Source organism: Rhopalosiphum padi, chromosome 2 (genome assembly GCF_020882245.1).
Source record: "Rhopalosiphum padi isolate XX-2018 chromosome 2, ASM2088224v1, whole genome shotgun sequence".
NCBI lineage: Eukaryota > Metazoa > Arthropoda > Insecta > Hemiptera > Aphididae > Rhopalosiphum > Rhopalosiphum padi.
Genome location: NC_083598.1, coordinates 82,997,217 through 83,016,595, shown reverse-complemented (window position 1 = coordinate 83,016,595; position 19,379 = coordinate 82,997,217). Strand labels below are relative to the sequence as shown.

Sequence of the window (19,379 nt, the reverse complement as noted above, 5' to 3'; positions counted from 1 at the left end):
TCAACGTTTGTGTCACCACATTGTGTTAATTATTTTGTAGCTCAAACTATCAACGTCACTCCTACTATCAACAGTATAATAAATTATAATGAACAATTATATACAGTATTATTGGATTTTTAGAATATAAAAACAACAATAACAATTTTTTAACCATTTAATTATTTTTTGTTCACATTTTTTATAACAACAAAAATTATATGATGGTCATATTAAAATAATTCATACGAAATTATAAACTTTAATTTTGGCTAAGTTATACCTACAGTAAGATATTCTAATTTTTGTAAACAAATATTATAATAATGTATTAATCTGTATTAATCAAAGTGCATACAATAACTATTAACACTCTAACTTCGTGGATTATACAAACACATTATTAAAATTGATTAATAAATACAGAATAGAGTACCTATATACAATCAATAATCAAACTATATTCACAGAAAAAAAATTAAAACCTTACCTAACCTAACCGTTGGATATATATTTTCCCAAATTTTTTTAAAATGAATGTGCTGAAAATAATGTTATGGTTTAATATAAGTACGTTGGATCTGAACGAAATAATTTATTATTATAATGTATAGAAAATTAATAACTAATAAGATTTAATATACTAGCTCGTATTTATTTATTTTACATAGTTCTAATAATCTAAAACAAATAAAATGAATAACATAAAATACATATTGAGTAGGTATAAATAATTTATTTACTATACACTTTAGGAGCAAACTCTGTGATTATTATGTGAAGGAAGTTTTTTGGTCGTTTTTATTCGTGTATCAAAAATAGTATAAATTATATTGATTTGAATTTTGGCAGCAACTGACAACGGCAACAACAAAAACAACAAATGAACAAACACAAAATGAAGCCAATAGTTCATTGCCATTTTAGATCAAAATTGTAGCTGAATAAACTTTTCTTTTTTTTATATAGGTAGGTATATATATAAAAAAAAAACATTTTTCCTACAGTGTGTTATATTTTTTAAGCAAAAATAAACTTGACATAAAATGTTATGTAAATAAATATAATATATTTTTACACGAATACAATTATATTACTATTATTTATATATATATATATACTAGATAATACCTACATAACTACAGTTTTATTACAGCTCAAAGGGATAGTTTCTTTGATAATTTTCGTATTAATAATATAATAAGAAAACGTTCAATTCACCTGTATTACATAGCAGGGATTGAAAATTCTTAAAACTAAAATCTAGCGGGTCAGAGAATATAAAATACAAAAAAAAATTTAATTCGATAAAGTTTGTTTGAAAGTCAAAAACACATAATAAAATAAAATACAGATAAAGGCTAAAATTGTATAGGTAAAGTAATTTGAAAATTTAGGACGGGCCGAATAAAAAAGGTGTGTGGGCCGCCAATTGCTCATCCATATTTTATAACAACAATAATAATATTATATTAATATAAACACTTACCTTTATCCCGTCGAAAAACTAGGGCTGTACGGTTACTACGGTTGATATGTTTATGTAGAGTTCCGTCATATACGGCAGTACGGCACTAGAAAACTTTTGTGTTTCCGCGACTATTGTGAAAACGCAAACGACTGGACAATAACATCCGAATCTAAGTTTTTAGACTACGTCGTATTGTATCTTTTCATATATCGTCGCTATTAAATCGATTTATCGATAAATCGTTCTTGTTTATGTACAAACCATTAGAATTACGTTAAAAAGCTAAAGCAGTTTTCTGATCGGTCGCTATTATTATAGCTATAACAATGTCTCGTTCTAAATGAAATATTTTATTATTTTCATTTTTCATCAGTATCATACAAGATAAAACTAGAACAACTTAATAGGTTTATTTATGTACTCTAGTACTATAATTCTATTTTTAACATCTAGTTCTATGAAATAAAATAGTTTAATGAACAATGCATTTATTTAAATAAGAATGTAATCCTACTGGTGCACTAAAGATAAACAACATAATATACAATACAATACCTATAATTATTATATAGGTAATTGAATTACCATTTAAATTATTATATTTCGAATATAACAAGTGCATGCATATAATATCAACAATCGAATAAGCGCAATATAGATACCAAAATATAACTACAACTACTTTTAACTTCACGTATAAATTATATTATTAAAACAATAATAATAATAAATAAATAATCACGATATTATATTATAAGTACAAAGTATATTACGTACAAAAATATTCGCACACGGACATAAATACGTAATAAATTAATTATCAAAACATTCATAACTAGTTTTTACTATAAATAAAAGAAATCATTTATTATTTAATTTAATTATCTAGATCAAGAAAAGTTATTAGTTGTGTATTATCCATTAAAGTCGTTGAGAACATTGATGTTTATGACATAGTTCTACAGCCTATAAGTAGGTAATCTGATAACAACAACGACATAGCTTATAGATCATTCCTGCAATCCTGCTGACATAGTGACATCAACTTATCATAATTATTATTTTTACTATTTCAACAATAAAATGTATACTTAAATGTAGAACAGATTTATTTTTTAAGAATAATTAGAATAATTATTATTACTATAACATATTATGTTCTTAACGGAATTGTTTATTTTATTTGCATTGTTTAGCGTAGGTATTCCATTAGTATTACGATTTATTACAAAATAACACTTTTAATATTAAAATCGGAACATCAACATAAAATCGCAATATTATAATAAAGTATCATATAATATTTACTGCATAACGAGTAAAATAAGTAAAGAGTTTTATCTCCATAGAATTAACACATACATGACGCTATATCTTATGTCCACAAATGGTGCTCATAGTTCATTTGGTTCATTATGTTGGACTTCAGGCAAACTGTGTCCTGCCTTCAAAAAACCTAAACATGAAAATATTCAAATTAGTAAAAAATAAATTAATGATTATTAGTTATATGATAAATAATGCCATATTCTTATAGAAGACATGGAAAAATATCATGAATACATTCTATCTATATGCATAACTATTGTACCGTATATGTAAATAGAAATTATATAATATACATGGTAATTGTTAATAACATTATTTAAAATATCAAGTAAACGTAAAAAAAAAAAATTCTATTACGGTACTATTGTATAAGTACCTATATTAAGCAAAATGCTTTAAAATTACATATAAACACACATTAACATAAATAATAACAATAATATTATGATATAATACGATTATGGCAAAGATTTTATTTACTGAGTTAAAATATGGATTAGGTGCCATTTTGTTATAGTCGGAATAAAGTAAAGTTCATCTAACGGCATTTAATAGTTCGTAAAAACAGTCTATACACTCCATATAGCTGTATAGGTACTTTATATTATTTTTGTCATATTATTGCATGTTATTAGAATTCATACTAAATTGAACTTCGCGGTAAATCAAAACAGCTCGCTGCTCATAGAATAATGTATAATTTAGTGCCTTATTTTTTAGTGAATTTAATCTAAAACACGACATGCAGCAATACTCATCGAGTTCGTGTATAATATAATATCTAACTATACTAGTCATGCGCATAATATACGCATAGAAAACATAGTTTATAATGTTTACATGGATTTACTTTGAATATTTAACATAATATTAATTTCGAGTAAACAATAAAATTATAATAATTTTAAAAATTATATTCATTTTGGTAAACCGCGTATGTATAATCATGTATGCACACGCTCAAATACCGTAGGCAAACGCAATGCGACGGAATAAAACCAATCGACATTATATTATTAATGTGTGCAGACATTCTAGAACATCTGGTGTCCTCCGGCAAAGTGATGGGTTTCGAATTAGATTAAAATAAGTCTGATTAATAATTAATAAACATGATCATAATATATTACTGAGGTAGTAGGTAAAATCGGTCCTGAAACATTCTCAGTATATATTTTATAAGTGTAGATAATAATATACATAGGTACCCATCGCCTATACACAATAATTAGATTAACCCTATGAAATCGTTTACTTCAATTTTTATCTTTTTATGCCAACAGTTTTCCGACCAAAAAAAAGTGCTACAAAAGTTTTGAACAACATTTTTATAGAGATTTTAAATCAAATGTATAGTTGGTAAATGAACGTTTTGCAATAAAAATAATTAAGTTTGGTCAGTTTAGATGTAAATCGTTACGCTTATAAAGCTATTATTATACGGATAAAATATTATATATTACGACTGCAATGTAAAAGTAGTGCACCGTACACGTAACTAAAAATATAGCGTAACATCAACGATTGTCATCGATGTAACAATATCTATTGACAATTGACAACACAATAATAGTGAAAATCTATGACTCAATCTCAAAATATTGTTAAAATGTTTTATTACCGCTTTAAGTGCTCAAATCGCTAGTAAAAAGTGTATGTAAGCGATTGCGAATGTAAATTAATATGTAACAGTGCCTAAACATTTTTGCTTATAATACTATTATAATAGTATAATACTGCAGGTCTTATTATGACATATAAAAAAAACTTATTGTATGTTAATCGACATTATGTTTGTATACTCTAATTATTATTTTAGTCAAATGTGTTTTAAAAACAATTAAACGGTGAGTGCTTATTCATATTTATCTATTTCAGGAACTAAATTAATTACTAACGTTTAAATATTAGTTAAATTTTCAATAACGTACGAGGCGTAAGCCTTACAATGACAAATAGAGCACAAAGTGTCTAGGTATAGCATAAAATATAAATTTAATTTTAATTTGAATAAAAAAAAAAAGCACAGCACTTAATGTGATTCGTTTGAAAATATTATGAAAAAAAAAGAGAAAATCGGGGAAATTGTAATTTAGATTCTGATTCATTTGACATCCTCGTTTCCTGGGTGAATAAATATAATTAACAGGGTAAGATGTTGTAGCATTACACATATTTTTTTTTGTTAGTTCAAAATATGACTAAGTCAGTAAAAATCCGTTTCACTTACTGGAGATTAAATATAAACTATTTTTGAATATTTTGAAGATTTTATAGGTTACTACATAATATTTTATTATTTTTAAAATGTTTAGGTCATATTATATACAGTTTCTTTCTAAAATCTCATAATGTATCAATTTTTTTATGTTTTTTTTTTATTAGTATTATTATTACTATTATTTGTTCTAAGTTTTATTTTTTGTAAACAAAAGTGTAATATTTTTTTTATTTTTCCTTCATCGTTTATCAACTATTACGATCGTATTTTATATAATTATATGCCTATAGCCTGCATTTTTTTCACAGGTCCATAATTTAATTTTCTTGTTTTTTTAGTGTATATTTTTGAGCACATTTCGTAGTTTTTAGATGATATATAAATTCTAACCTTAATTTTAAACATACGCAACCACAATTGTAGCATTTACGAGTTCTGCAGTTGTATTAACTCTCGATAAAATGTAAAATTATGTCTAAAAATCACTCGTTAAAAACAATTATTGCCACCTAAATAGATTAATTATTAACTAATAAAATTATAAATGATACCATATTATAATATTACATTAAATTTATGTACACATTTAAATACTTTGACCATTGTATTTCGTGTCGTTTTATTTTAAATTGATGGGAAATCACTGATTCAACAACCGTAGTTTATATACCTTTATCTCGCTCACTATAATTTGTGTCTTAATTTAAGTACTGCACCATTATACCAACATTTACCAACACATTTAAAGCCCAAACTTGACTAAATAGATGAATCATTTTACCCATTTTTGCGAATTCCCGCAGGTTGGTGCGGTATTACAGAACAAAGCTTTCGGTCGTGAAATGTATTATTAATGGAATTTTGAGATTCCCGCCCCTCGACACCATACTTTGATACAACGAAAAACAAGACAATAGGTAATCGTTTTGTAAGGTTTTTTTCCTCAAAATTGTTCGTTCAAAAGCGGATTAATTAATTTCAGTACACAATGAACCCTGTGATTTGTAATCATTTTCGCGTAAACGGTCGTTAATACGTTTTGACGATTTTAATTTTTCTTATTGAAACACCATTGTTTATTAATTATAATATTATAATATGAACAAAATCAAACTATTTAAGTAAATAAAACGATTTATTGCAAATACAAAAAACAGTTCGACGTAATTTTATTTCCAATAATTGCAGGTGGACATACGATTATTAATTACATGAGATATAAATGATAGATAACATCATTATACTATTACAAACGAATATCAATGGTGGATGGATATATTCCATCTGCATAGAAACTTGTAAATATTATATCTTTATTGGATGCAAAAAAAAATTTTAATGTAATAAATACCTTACTCGTAGAGGTTTTTAATCTAAACAACGCTGTAGATTCCATTAACCGTATATATGTGTGCCAATTTAAAATAAGAATATTTTCAGAAGCTTATTATTGGTATGCACGAGTTTATATTATTATTATTATAATATTATTCCATTAGAAATAATTATTCCTATCGTTTCACCATGCCATCGCCATCGTCATAATATTTCGTCCGTTTCCGGGGAAAACTATTAGCAAACGCACACCGCCGCGGTAGGTCCGGTAACGCGGGAGGAGCAAGTCGAGGGTAGCACAAAGTCGTTTAAAATATCCATAAAGTTGAATAATACAAACCCAGTTTTCTCTCGTGCACTACACCGCGCCGCGCCTGTATATATAGGCCGACTCGCAATAGCATTAAAGGTTATTGGAACTTTTATGTGCACATATAATACATTAAACGCAAGAGGGTCGAACCAGATCGGCCGACCAAGTCTGCAGGGTATCTTGATATTTACTTTTTTTTGTCTTCTTATCTATTTATTTTTTTTTTTTTTATCGATTAACCAAACGGCAGTACATATAACAATACGATGATGTCCCATTGATCGCGTTCGCTGCACGTTTATGTATTTTATATACGCCGAGTCTTACGAGAACGACCAAAACGCGATTTGAACCTCAAAATATAATATATTGTATCTATTGTTATATACATATTATATAGAAAATCAGAAGGGCTCCCTGAAGTGAAAATCGTGATAGCGTACTTAGGTTAAGTATGTACGTGCCTCAGGTATAAAATAAAGCTAAATACAGGTGCTAGTTTTACGAACGTTATACGTTTATACCTTTTTTTTCATACGTAAATTTGAAAGCAATAATGATAAATCCAAAAAAACGGTGCTGACCTCCTATATGTGGTTCGAGTTTGGTCGAGTTCGTAAAAAACGCATCGCGTTCTGTCAATACTTAACGTGATATTGTTATGTGTCAAGGCAATGCTTTTTATATATGAATTAATGCGTTTAGTCAATTTTTTTATCGATATTAAAACTCTTTTGATATGATCGAGTAAAAACACCGTCGACGGTCCTGAAAACCTTTTTTTTTTAACTTTCCCAGTTATTTTGTTAGTCTACTTTCTAATTAATTTTACTATACTAACTAAACTTGATTAAGTAACAGTTATAATAACTTAGCTTTTTCCGAGTAATTTTATCGTCGTCATTAAATTATATTTATCAATCGTTATTCGATTGTACCATTTGTACCTATATCGATATACATAGATTGTTTTCTTTACGATTTCGCGTTTTATTTGCAATGTCAATCGAACATTGACAAGTAATTAAATACATTTTATTAATCGACTTTGCTTTACCCTATTTTTCGGCATATTATCACAATTTTTATGAGCCATATTTGTCACATTATAGAACTTATAACAATCATCAACAAAAAAAATTTATAATATATAGATGATTTAATATTTTTCCGTTCGACCAAAGGTTCTAACCGGACTAAACTCGAGTTCTTATCTTTTGCGCGCCCCGTCGATTTTTTATAATTATTTCGCTTTTATGTATCAAGACATAAGTATATAAGTAAAACATTACACAAAATATAACATTATTATTATACTCACCGCGGTCGGACCGGTACCTCCAGAGGATCGGTGTCGATGCGTCGGCGTAGGACGGCCGGCTGATGATGGTTCCAGTGCGGTTGCTGCGGTCGCGTCCGATAACCCACCAACTGCAGGTAATCGTGTCGGCGTCGTCGTGCCGGGGGCCGCACCGAATATCCGACCCGGAGCGGCACGTCGAACGAATCGACCCGGCCATCGGCGGCCGATCTGCCGACCCAACGGCCGTCGGCGCCGGCCGCGGGCTTCCAGGTGTTCATGTCCAACGGTATCACCTCGGCCTTGTAATAGCCGCGGCCGGACGGAGCGGATTTCCCGTCGCCGTCGTACGGTCTGTTCATCTGGTCGGCGGTGATCGGTTCGTACCGCATCGGCCCGTACTGAGTGATGATCACGTGCTCGTCGTCCGGATAACCGAATGCGCCGCGGCCGTTCGGCGGTTTGCCAGTGGCAGCAACGGCGAGCGCCGAGAACGACAATATCAGCGCGACCGTCGCTGGGTCCATAGTCGAGCCAAATGACGGCGGCGGCGGCGGCTGCGGTGGCGATGATGTGCGTGTCGCTGCGGTGACGGTCGACGACACAATGAACGTGCGCTGACAATGGACCGCGGCGGCGGTGACACTGCTCCTGCTCCTGTTCCTGCCGTTGCCGATACCGTCGCCGCCAAACGAGTTACTGTGTTGTTGTTATTGTTGTTGTTGTGTTTGTAGTAGTCGCTGTTATTGTTATTGTTGTGTTTATCGCCGCACTGCAGTGAGACGAGCGCGAGGCGGCGGACGTTTAAGTCTCGGTCACGGTCGGACGCGACCTGCGTACATAATATTATTATAGTCATGAAAAAAATTATCGTAGGTATAAATGGTGTTAGGTCGATTTTCGATAATCACGCGAAGATATACGGTATAATATATAGGGCAAGAGTTTTTAACCTTTTCTGGTACGCGGATCCTTTTGATACCAATAGTTTTAGCCATGGACCCCCCCCGCCCCTCCAAAAAAGAATAATAAATACAAATAATATAAAAACTAAAAAATTCCAATCTCCCGCGCAGGGATATTATGTATAGTGGCGATTGGAATCGAGAATTTAATTACCGTGTTTACAGGTGGCGGATGTCAATAAACGCCAAATTGGATTAATAATCTTGGTGAACTATTTTTTTTTTTTTTTTTTTGACCTTAAATCAATTATAATAATATCATCAATAGTGTTTAAGTTCGCCAAAAAATTATAACAAGCATATCTATCCATATTTCTGCTTGAATAGGCAAAATCTAAAACAAAAATGTGTATTACTTATAAGGAAGTTAAAAAAAAAAATAATAAATAATTAAAAAGTTAAATTTGAAATACAATTAATAGTGATTCATCGAATAGATTTAAAATAAATTGTTTTTTTTAAAAAGATGTTATTGAATTTATTTAAAAAATTTCAAAATTACTACGTGGAGCTACAAGTAACCACCTTACACCTAGGAATCCATGCTGGAAGTTATTCTATTGTGGTTCCCGTCCTAGTTAAGAAATCATACGAAAAAGGGGATTCGTGTATAAATGAGCAGAGAGCATTCTCACTGAGAGTTTATGTTCACGCCGTACAACATACCGTAGAGAATATTCTCAAAACCGATTTTAACAATTTTTTTTTTCGTTAATATATTTTTTATACATCCAATTTGTAATAAAGAAATGTACAAGGGTGGACCCCCCGGTCAGGGAAATCTTTACAGTATAGTATCCCTCTCCTCCTCATTGTTTTTTTTTTGTGTTTTATGGCAGCTGTTCCCAAAGTTTATCGACTCACTGCGCTCTTTTTGAGAGTAAGTTTTCCCACGACGTCTTTTCTTAAGTCAAAGTATGATGATTTATCATTTCAAATTATTTTTAGACCAAATAATATACCACGATACTAGCACATACTTTGGGAACCACTGTTTTGTGATATAATAATTGTGTAATAATAATAATCATTACGAGTTATGACATATTTGCTACCCGCCACCTAGGCAGGACGACTAACTTGAGAATCTTCTCCACCCTCCCCATCATAATCCACAATTTGTAAATTCTGGTTATGCCACTAGGACTGGTGAAATAATAATTTGATTTCTGAAACCATTCGAGTATTCGACACCAAAATATTATGTACTCTGATTTTCTAAAAATAATATATATGTTATACATTATACAATCATTAAATACATTTGATTGAAAATTAAAATAATAAACGTATTTTTTTATTGTAACTGATTTTTGGACGTGTGTATATTAATAAGTATATCAATACTTACCTTCAAGTTCAACATTCACGTTTTTGTTATATTATATAAGTACACCTGTCCTATATTCTATAAAGTTTAACGATAATGTAAGAATTATTTTGTTCTTTATACATATCATATAGGATAGGTAATTATCATTACTTCAATATAATATTATAGTCCCTAAAAAGTCGTTTGCTTATTTTATATAAACGCATTTTACTTTTACCCACACAACAATACTAAAATACATGTCTTTTGAAGAAATGTATACGATAAAAATGTTATGAAAACTTATATGGAGTCGTCAAAACGTGGATATAAAAGAGAAAATTACCAAACTACCGAATAGTCTCCGTTTTTGAGAATATTATCCATAAATATTATCACCGCGTAGTAACAATTGTACATCACTATTATTATAATTATAATATATTAATATAATACACGTGCAGTACGCACAAAATCGTCTCGGCCGATTAATGCTGACAATGCTGTAGCACTCGACCGGACGACGTTGGTTTGATTCGTTTGACTACATTATTTTGAACGCGTCGTGACGTCATCGTCGACGTGCAACAGAGTGCACTGCAGATGAGTATTCGCCGCCGCCAACGCCGCATTCCGTCTCGGTTTTTTTACTTTTATTATTATTATTATTATTATTATAAAACACGCCAGTTATTCAACCCGTTTGCAGCGCATTTGCCGATCGTCGTTCTTATAATAATATTATACATGTTATACACTTGGGAGAGAAACAAACGCGATCATTGCAACAATGATGGTCACTGCAGCAACGTCAACGATCCAGGGTTACGAAAACCTGTTGCGGTCTACGCGCCTACTCGTGCGGTTGACAATATTATACACACTACTTACTGCAGCACATCACGCGTTTACGTAAACAGTTTTAATAAAATTGACGATGAAATACATAAAAATATTATGAATTATGAATCAACGTTATGATATATGTATAATATAGGCGATTCAGCATAATATATATATAGGTATATCAACGGCGATAAATCAGTTTTTAAATCCATTTCTTTACCAAAAGTGTCATCTCAATTGAGAAAGGGAGATGATATTTTATATATTCTACTGCACCTATGTGTATAAACCTGCAACTGCACCATATCCACGCGATATTATGCTTGTAGTGCAAAATGCATAAATTTAAAATTATATAAATCTTTTAGAAATAAAAAATAAATTCACTGTCACGGACAAGACGTCGTAATATCGCGGTCAAGGTTTAATTTAATTGAAAGCATTATACGATTTTATCATGATACTACTGTAACAATCGTTACATCATTATTTATAGTTAATAAACATTAAACATAATATGTAAATATAGGTAAATATTATAGTAACATATATATTATACACTTTATATACATGCTGATCTAGATGTTACCTCCCCCCCCCCCGGCTTTATGCCATATTCAGTATATTGTAAGGCTATAGCAAAAACCCAATATGTACGAGAACGTTAGTTCTCCGCGATGACCATCACGCTCACCAGGACTCCAAGACAGCCCTACCTTTTAGTAAGCTGTTTTGTAAGCATGAATAAACTTTTATGTATTAACTATTATTGGACCGATCTTCATTTATTTGTATTATTAAAGATCCTAAATACCTTCTGCTCCCGAGCTCCGGTTAATATAGATTCAAAAGAAACTAACTTCTTCACTGAATCTGTTATATTTAACGGGTCACCCACGACCACGTTACACTACTTTATGTAGCATATTATGTAGGTACATATTATTTCGTTTGTTTACTTTGTTTTACTAAAAATATGCACAACACCTTGTTACCTATATGAATCTACGAGGGTCAACAAGACAACAAATCTACCTATAGTATTTATCTTCAACAGTATATTTGCACATAAGTGATAGGTAACTTTTAATTATTTTTTTTGGAATGGAACAACATATATAAGCACATAAAAAAAACTATGATAAAAGGAAATATTAAGATTTTTAAACATAATCTCTTATAGCAAAGAGATCAACAATAATTATAACATAAAACTGGTAGACTTAAAGAGAAAGAAACTATTATATTCAGGGTATGTCAGAACAGTAAATAATAATGGCTGAACGTTGAACTTACTGGAAACACATGGGTTGATCAGTGATAAAAATCACCACATCACTCATTGTCACAGTCCATATTATTTTAACAAAATACGTTTTAATTATATTTTTTCGGTCATCAGACCAACTAAACTGTATACGCTGTGTAACGTTGTAAGAGAAATAGAGAAAAAACAGTATCCAATATACATAACAAATAACACATATGGCGGAAGTTATATATAATAATATTAATAATTTTATGTTACATTTTGAAAAATGCAAATATACTCAGTTGACAATTACCCAAATTGGAAATATATTTATATGTATATTATATAATGTGTAACACATATAGATACTATAAGAGTTGATATATTGTTTACGAAGTACTCATAATAATTTTTATTATATGATGATGGAACTTAATTTTATTGATTTATATTATAAATAAATACAAACACAATCTTTAATTAAATATTTTAAATTGAGAGATACAAAGATTAAAATATATAGCATACTCATTTATATCATAATGGTCGTAATACTAACAAGTAACAGTTTTATATTATACAATAATATTGTATTATTATCTAAGAAATAATAATGTTTTCAAAAAATAATAATAGTAATTGTAAATTAACTGGGTCATAATAATATGTTAAAAAAATTATGTTTGGATTAAGTGTACAACACATTTTAAAATTTGTAAAAATGTCTGTTTTACAGGCATAAACTTTTTTTTTTGTAGGTTGGTGTAACGAGCCCACGATTTTCTGAACTCATAAAATATATTTTATAATAGTATAAGCCCCAACTAAAGTAGCCCATTCACGGGCTATGACTATTCGCACTAGTTGACAACAACAACTTCCGAAGGATGTAAAAGTGAGAACGTGACCAAATTTATGGACCTCGGGTCTAGGAGAAGAGGCCCGGGCATGTCACACAATACATATATAAGACAATCCCCAACACAACAAATTTATATGTAGCAGAGCCGTAGTTGAGTCCTCGGCACATTTACGCTTCACACTTTTGTACACTTCATAAAACTAACTCGCGTTAATTAAAAAATCAAACTATTTTAAATTACGATTTACAATTGACTTAAACGATCATTTCAAATCAACGAATTAGAACAACGGAAAATAAATATAATATGCAAGTATGCAACAATACGTACGAATCATATTTTGATAAATACGAGAACAATATTGTAATAACCTATATAAAGTACGGTAAATATAAACACTATAAGCAAACAAATTTTGTAGAGACAACTCTACTCGACAAGTAATCCTTAAGCCTTTTTAGTAGGTAATGAAGTAAAAAACACCACAAAAGCCAAAAGGCCTTTCTCGAAGTTTGTTTCAACAATAAGCGAAATTATTGAACTATATATATTTTTATTTAAATATAATATTATGAAATAATATACACCGCTTTCACACGTACCTTTATTGCTTTATAATCATTTTCACTTTTACCCTTGTCAGCTCTACTAAAAGTCTTCAAGAAAAGAATATATTGTTTGATAAATAAGGCCTTTAATAATACTATTACATATTGCTATAATATCGCTACAAGTGGCAAATATTTGTCAAATACCTATACTAGCCAGAATGGAATCAGCATAATATGTAATTGGTATCTATATAGACTATATTATATAAGTAGGTACTCTCAACACTTATAACAGTTTCAGTCAATTGGAATATAAGAGCACTTTCGATTTCGATTTTCAAGTCGTACTTATCAAAATACAGAGTGGCCAATAATATTCACGCATTATTAATTTGAATTTAAGTTAGTTAAAAAATTTAACGCTGTTAAATTTTAAATAAAATAAAGACACCAAATTTTGCATTAAGGATTGAATCGACAAGTAATAAATTAATAAGTGATAAGAAAAAAATTAGTAAATACTTGGTGAACTGGAACTTGAAATTGATTAATATTGTAAATTATAATATTCTAGGTATATTTAAACCGTTCAAAAAAATAAAAACGTCTAATTATTAAAGTTGTTATATTGTACAAGAGCATATTTTATTTTGACTTTAGACTAATGAACATTAAACTAAGCCATCTCATAATGATCTCAGAATGTTTAGACACTTAAATTTTCCATATATGTATAAACGTGTAATCCATACATATAGACGTATAGTGGTGTTTGTAATTTTTGAAAATGTATACTCAAAAATATTACATTTAACAATTATGTAGTACATGCGTTTTTATAGCTACTAGTTTAGACTTACAATCAAATGTTTACAAATTAATACAATTTATTGTTGACTATAGTAAATTATTTCACTTTCAGAGGATACAAGAGATCAACCTTTGGAAAAATACAAGATGTACCTAAATAATTTTAACAATGAAAAATGTACCTAAGTAACAACAAAAATAATCATAAAAACTCAATACTTAAGATGTAAATACTAAATATGTATTCACTATTTTGACTTAAGCATGTTATGTTTTAAATGAATATAAAATATATGTGTCAATCATATCAGTATTTTAAAAATCTATTTATAATAAATATATCTATAATCTATATCTATATTGCAATAACTATAATATTAAGTAATAAATTAGTTCTAAAAATAATATTTCTACAAATACGTAAATACTTTCGACACTACTTATTTATTACTATAATGCTATATGTAGTTAATCTTACTATATCAATAAATACTATTTAAAGTACGATACTATCTATATAGGTACGTCGTACGTGGTATAAGTACAATATGACGTAGTAAATGACGTTTTAATAACTAATTAAAGAGTACTCGAATAATTGGTGTGCTAACCTTATTAGTCATCGAATATTTTTGTAACACATTTTAAATAACTTAGCGAAGGCTAGACGAAACAACTTCAATAAAATAATTAATATTTGGCAACAAAATTTTAAAAAGCAATATTTATAAAGTATATTAAGTGATTCTATTGGTTTGACGTTAGATTCACAAGATTGATGAACCCAATAATCTTCAAAAATATAATTTTCAATAATATTGTTCTCAATACAATGCGTGATATTGATATGATGTATAAGTGATAGACAAAGACATCGAATGTAAACATAGTGCTCACACTATGAAGGATACTTCAAAATGATAAAATTATATTTAATAGTGTAGACTGTAGGAAGTACCCATTCAAAATTGAACTTTCAACAGCTAGGTACCATTAAATATAAATCGTAAATACAGTTATTGGCTTATTGCTTATTGCGAAATTATTTGTTTTTACTACGTGCATACTGTGCATTGTATCATGCAGATAAATAAAAGTAGTATGTGGTGTACACTTAAGTATAAATAAATAATGTGTATATAGTCTTAAAAGTAAAGCTAAATAAACCCGAAGACCGAAGTATTTATATTATTTTATTATAATGATAAACGATGATAAAAATGAATTCCTAGAAATTGACGAATTCCACGGCTACTAAATCGTATTAATTATATTAAATACCTAGGTACCAGTAATCTAATAAAGATTATTTAGTACACACTACACATATTTCCAAATTTAAGTGCTCTTCAGTTAATTTGAAAATCATAAATATTCATGTACCTACTATATTGTACATATTATTATATAACACACAAAAACTATGCGTGCTTATTAAAATTATCTAGCATCAAATTACTAAAATTTAAATAGCTTATGGCATTAAGTTATTATAAATCACTCGACATTTTATATTAATATAAAATATTGATATTATTTTCTTTGTTTAGAGAAATTCATTTTACGTATTAAAATTTGTAATTTTAATGACTTATATCAAGTAATTAAGGTTACCGCTTACCGTAAGTAAATCCTTAAAAATCCAGCACTCACAGAACTTTGTTAAGGTTTTTGATTCCACTTATTAACATGAGATTATTACCAATGTTTGCACAACATTTTATTATTTATTCGAACACGTAAAACCGAAATAAACGTATTAAAATTAAAATTAAAACGTTCGTACACACGACGAAATCGTGACCTGCTATTATCAGTAGTGTAAATAGCGGGGAAACTACAGAGCCACTCTATAATAAAGGTACCATCGGTCACTGGCAGAGGCAGACAATGCACGTCATAAGTCCAGCCAAATACGTGCGAGTTAAAACTTCAAAAATTCCACTTTTATAAAAATTATTTTCCACAAATAAAGTACTGCAAGTGTCACATTAAGTACACATTCAAATCCGTCCCTTCGAATAATGTAAACCTACCTCCAAATTCAATTTTCAAAGCACGAGCTCATACATGGCGTACGCAGTATGTGTGATGTCTGTCGACTGCCAATTCCAGTTTTTGGCGTCAATCTGCCAAATTATAGGAGTGGAGGAGTAGGCAACGAATCAATTTATAAAAAAAAACTAAATAAGAACCAACGAAATTGTATTAGGTATTTTTAAATAGATAGTTTAACATTTTTCAATTTATTATTATATGTAGGTATATCTATACTCATACGTTACGTCACACTAAGTATTACTAACTAATGTTACCGTCAGTAAAATAATAAATTATTATTTATGTCAACAAAATAAAAAAATAAATGTACAATGTAAAAATATTTTTATCAACAACTTTTGGAAGATAGTAGAATCTCTAGTAGGTATTACTAATAAATAATGCACCAATCGAAGAATATTATGACAGTACCACCACCCCTTGAATAATTCCATAATATATTAATATAAATTATAATATTATACTAATTCCAAATTCCAATGTGTCATTGGAGGTATGTGCTTATACTGGATTTTTATTAGACTTACTATATTTCTCTATTTATTATCATTAAGTACACACTTCTAGAAATGGTTCATATTATATTCGCCTAAGCACTCTACTTTCAAAACGAGATTCGGTACAATAAATTTGAATAAATATAATATTTTTGAATTAAACCTTTTACCCTAAATAGTGTTGTGGTTGTTTAACACGAAAAAGAAAGCTGGTAGTCAGAAATATAATAAAATTGAATAAAAATAATACAATAATAGCAGCGTCATCTAGCGCCGGAAATAAGTAATAGTCGCGTATGGTTCTTTTCATACATCATAAATAGTTAAAATGTCGACAAAAAGCACTAGTACCAAATTATTGTCCTAATGGCCAACTCTCAAGACCATATTATTAGTTCAGTTTAGAAAATAACCCCATCTACGCCGTGTCGCCGTGAACAGTTCAGTCGTCTGTGCGTTGTGTCGCATTTTCAAACGCCATAATACTATATAGGTACTAGGTACCTTCCTCATTTAAAAAAATATTTTACATCGCGGAATGTGTTGTGAAAAAGCTTATCAAGTTGAAAGTAACAATCTATTAAATTAATTAGTCAACATTACACGTATCGGTAACCGCTGATCGACATTTGCTATCTTACGCTTAAATAATGACTTCACCGATATAACCAAACTCGTACAAAAAAAAAAGACAAATCTAGGTATGAATAAAACTTCAAATAATCACTAATCAAATGCAGCAATCGCATACAGTACGTATCAAGTGACGTATTCAATTCGTCCAGTGAAGTGGATGATTCTGAATTCGCTTATCCTAAAACAACAAAAACAAAACGTATCCTCAAAAAAATTGACTGATCCTAAGCTAATGTTCGTAACAACTAATAGATATTCTTAACTTGCTTTAAATAAAAATAAACCACACGAATGGCGCTTATACATACCAAAATTAACGCCGGAACTCCTGAAGTACATATAACGATACTAAAATGAATTACCTCCATTTATATTTGTCCGTGAAGTATTGGATTTTGTTAGCTTTAGACAACGTTTGATTTCCTTAATTGGTTCAGTTAACTTTCTATTCAAATTTCAAATTATCTTCAAATGTAGGTACTAAAAATTCAAACGATCAATCCAAACTCGTACAGGAAAACCAATTTACTTTTTGAGGGAGAAAACGCCTAATTCCACACTTTCCGGCCACAAGAAAACAAAACTTTTACTTTTTAGTATAGTCATTCGAAATCGGCACCCTTTATCAACTACGGAACTATGGAAGTCTCCAATGCCATCGAAATTAACAATACTTAACAATTTTTGGTGCGACAAGTGGCAAATGTTCTCCAGAAGGTAACAAAAACAATTTCCAATGTTTTTGTCGACCTGAAACCGACGTTAAATTTTACTAGAAATCAACTTTCGTACATACTTAATTCAATATAATTAAAATTTTAAAATTCTTGATACTATTCATAATTTTAAAGGATTTAAGAGTTGAAGTTAAAAAAATTTGAAGTAATTTTCAAGTAAGCTTCATAACAAATTCAAATATTTATAAATAGTTATATCTAATAAATACCTAACTAACAATTAAACAATTAATAATTATACCTACTTGATAAAAATTTAAAAAAATCTATTTTGAAGTTATAACTTACTTCAAACCCTATTTTCAAAAAAATAACTATAAATAATATTTGTCTCCTATATTGAATATTATTGTACCACGGTACAATACATACAATACAATTATGCACTTTTTACCTTTAAGCCTACAAAATATACACTATAAATGCAAATAATATTTTATATTGTTGGCTTGAATTATTAAGGTTTAAAAAATTCACTTACAATATAGTATCTATGAATATTACATTTCTATCACATTCTTATTGTTTAATACAAAATTAACTATACTTAAGTTTAATATAGGTACATTTATAATATATTGTATTATATACAAATACAATCGTGTGGTTTTTTGCAGATCAAAAGGTAACAAATAGTGTTACACTCATTGTGTACTGTATTCGGAATAAAAGGCGACCAGTTTTCATCAGGAGGAGGTTAGACTACACCCGTTTGTCATCCCCACCGACTACCGTGTCACAGTACTATCTATCACCAAACACTATCTGTACGCCTGCTATGTAATAAAGCTACGCCAATGCGCACAGATTGGCCACCGAGGTCTCATCTCATTCCAAAGAGAATATATCTACTTAAATAAAAATATATATAAAAACTTTACTCATTTTAGATATATATTTT

General features: G+C 29.5%; 1 protein-coding gene across 1 annotated transcript; it reads right to left on the bottom strand.

Moving 5' to 3' along the window:
• Nucleotides 1-1,841: 1,841 nt before the first annotated feature.
• Nucleotides 1,842-16,291, bottom strand: LOC132922613 (uncharacterized). Its single transcript, XM_060986209.1, has 3 exons — nucleotides 16,169-16,291; nucleotides 7,970-8,780; nucleotides 1,842-2,906 (listed from the first exon to the last, which is right to left on the bottom strand). The coding sequence occupies exons 2-3, from the start codon at nucleotides 8,473-8,475 to the stop codon at nucleotides 2,876-2,878; spliced, it is 537 nt and encodes a 178-aa protein (XP_060842192.1). The 5' UTR covers nucleotides 8,476-8,780; nucleotides 16,169-16,291; the 3' UTR covers nucleotides 1,842-2,875.
• Between the last annotated feature and the right edge of the window lie 3,088 nt (nucleotides 16,292-19,379).

Bases quoted from the DNA above. Each gene is read 5' to 3' on its own strand.
- LOC132922613 (XM_060986209.1), bottom strand. From the start codon at position 8,475: ATGGACCCAGCGACGGTCGCGCTGATATTGTCGTTCTCGGCGCTCGCC. The intron at 2,907-7,969 runs GTGAGTATAATA...TTTCATGTTTAG, and splicing joins GAGGTACCGGTCCGACCGCG to GTTTTTTGAAGGCAGGACAC.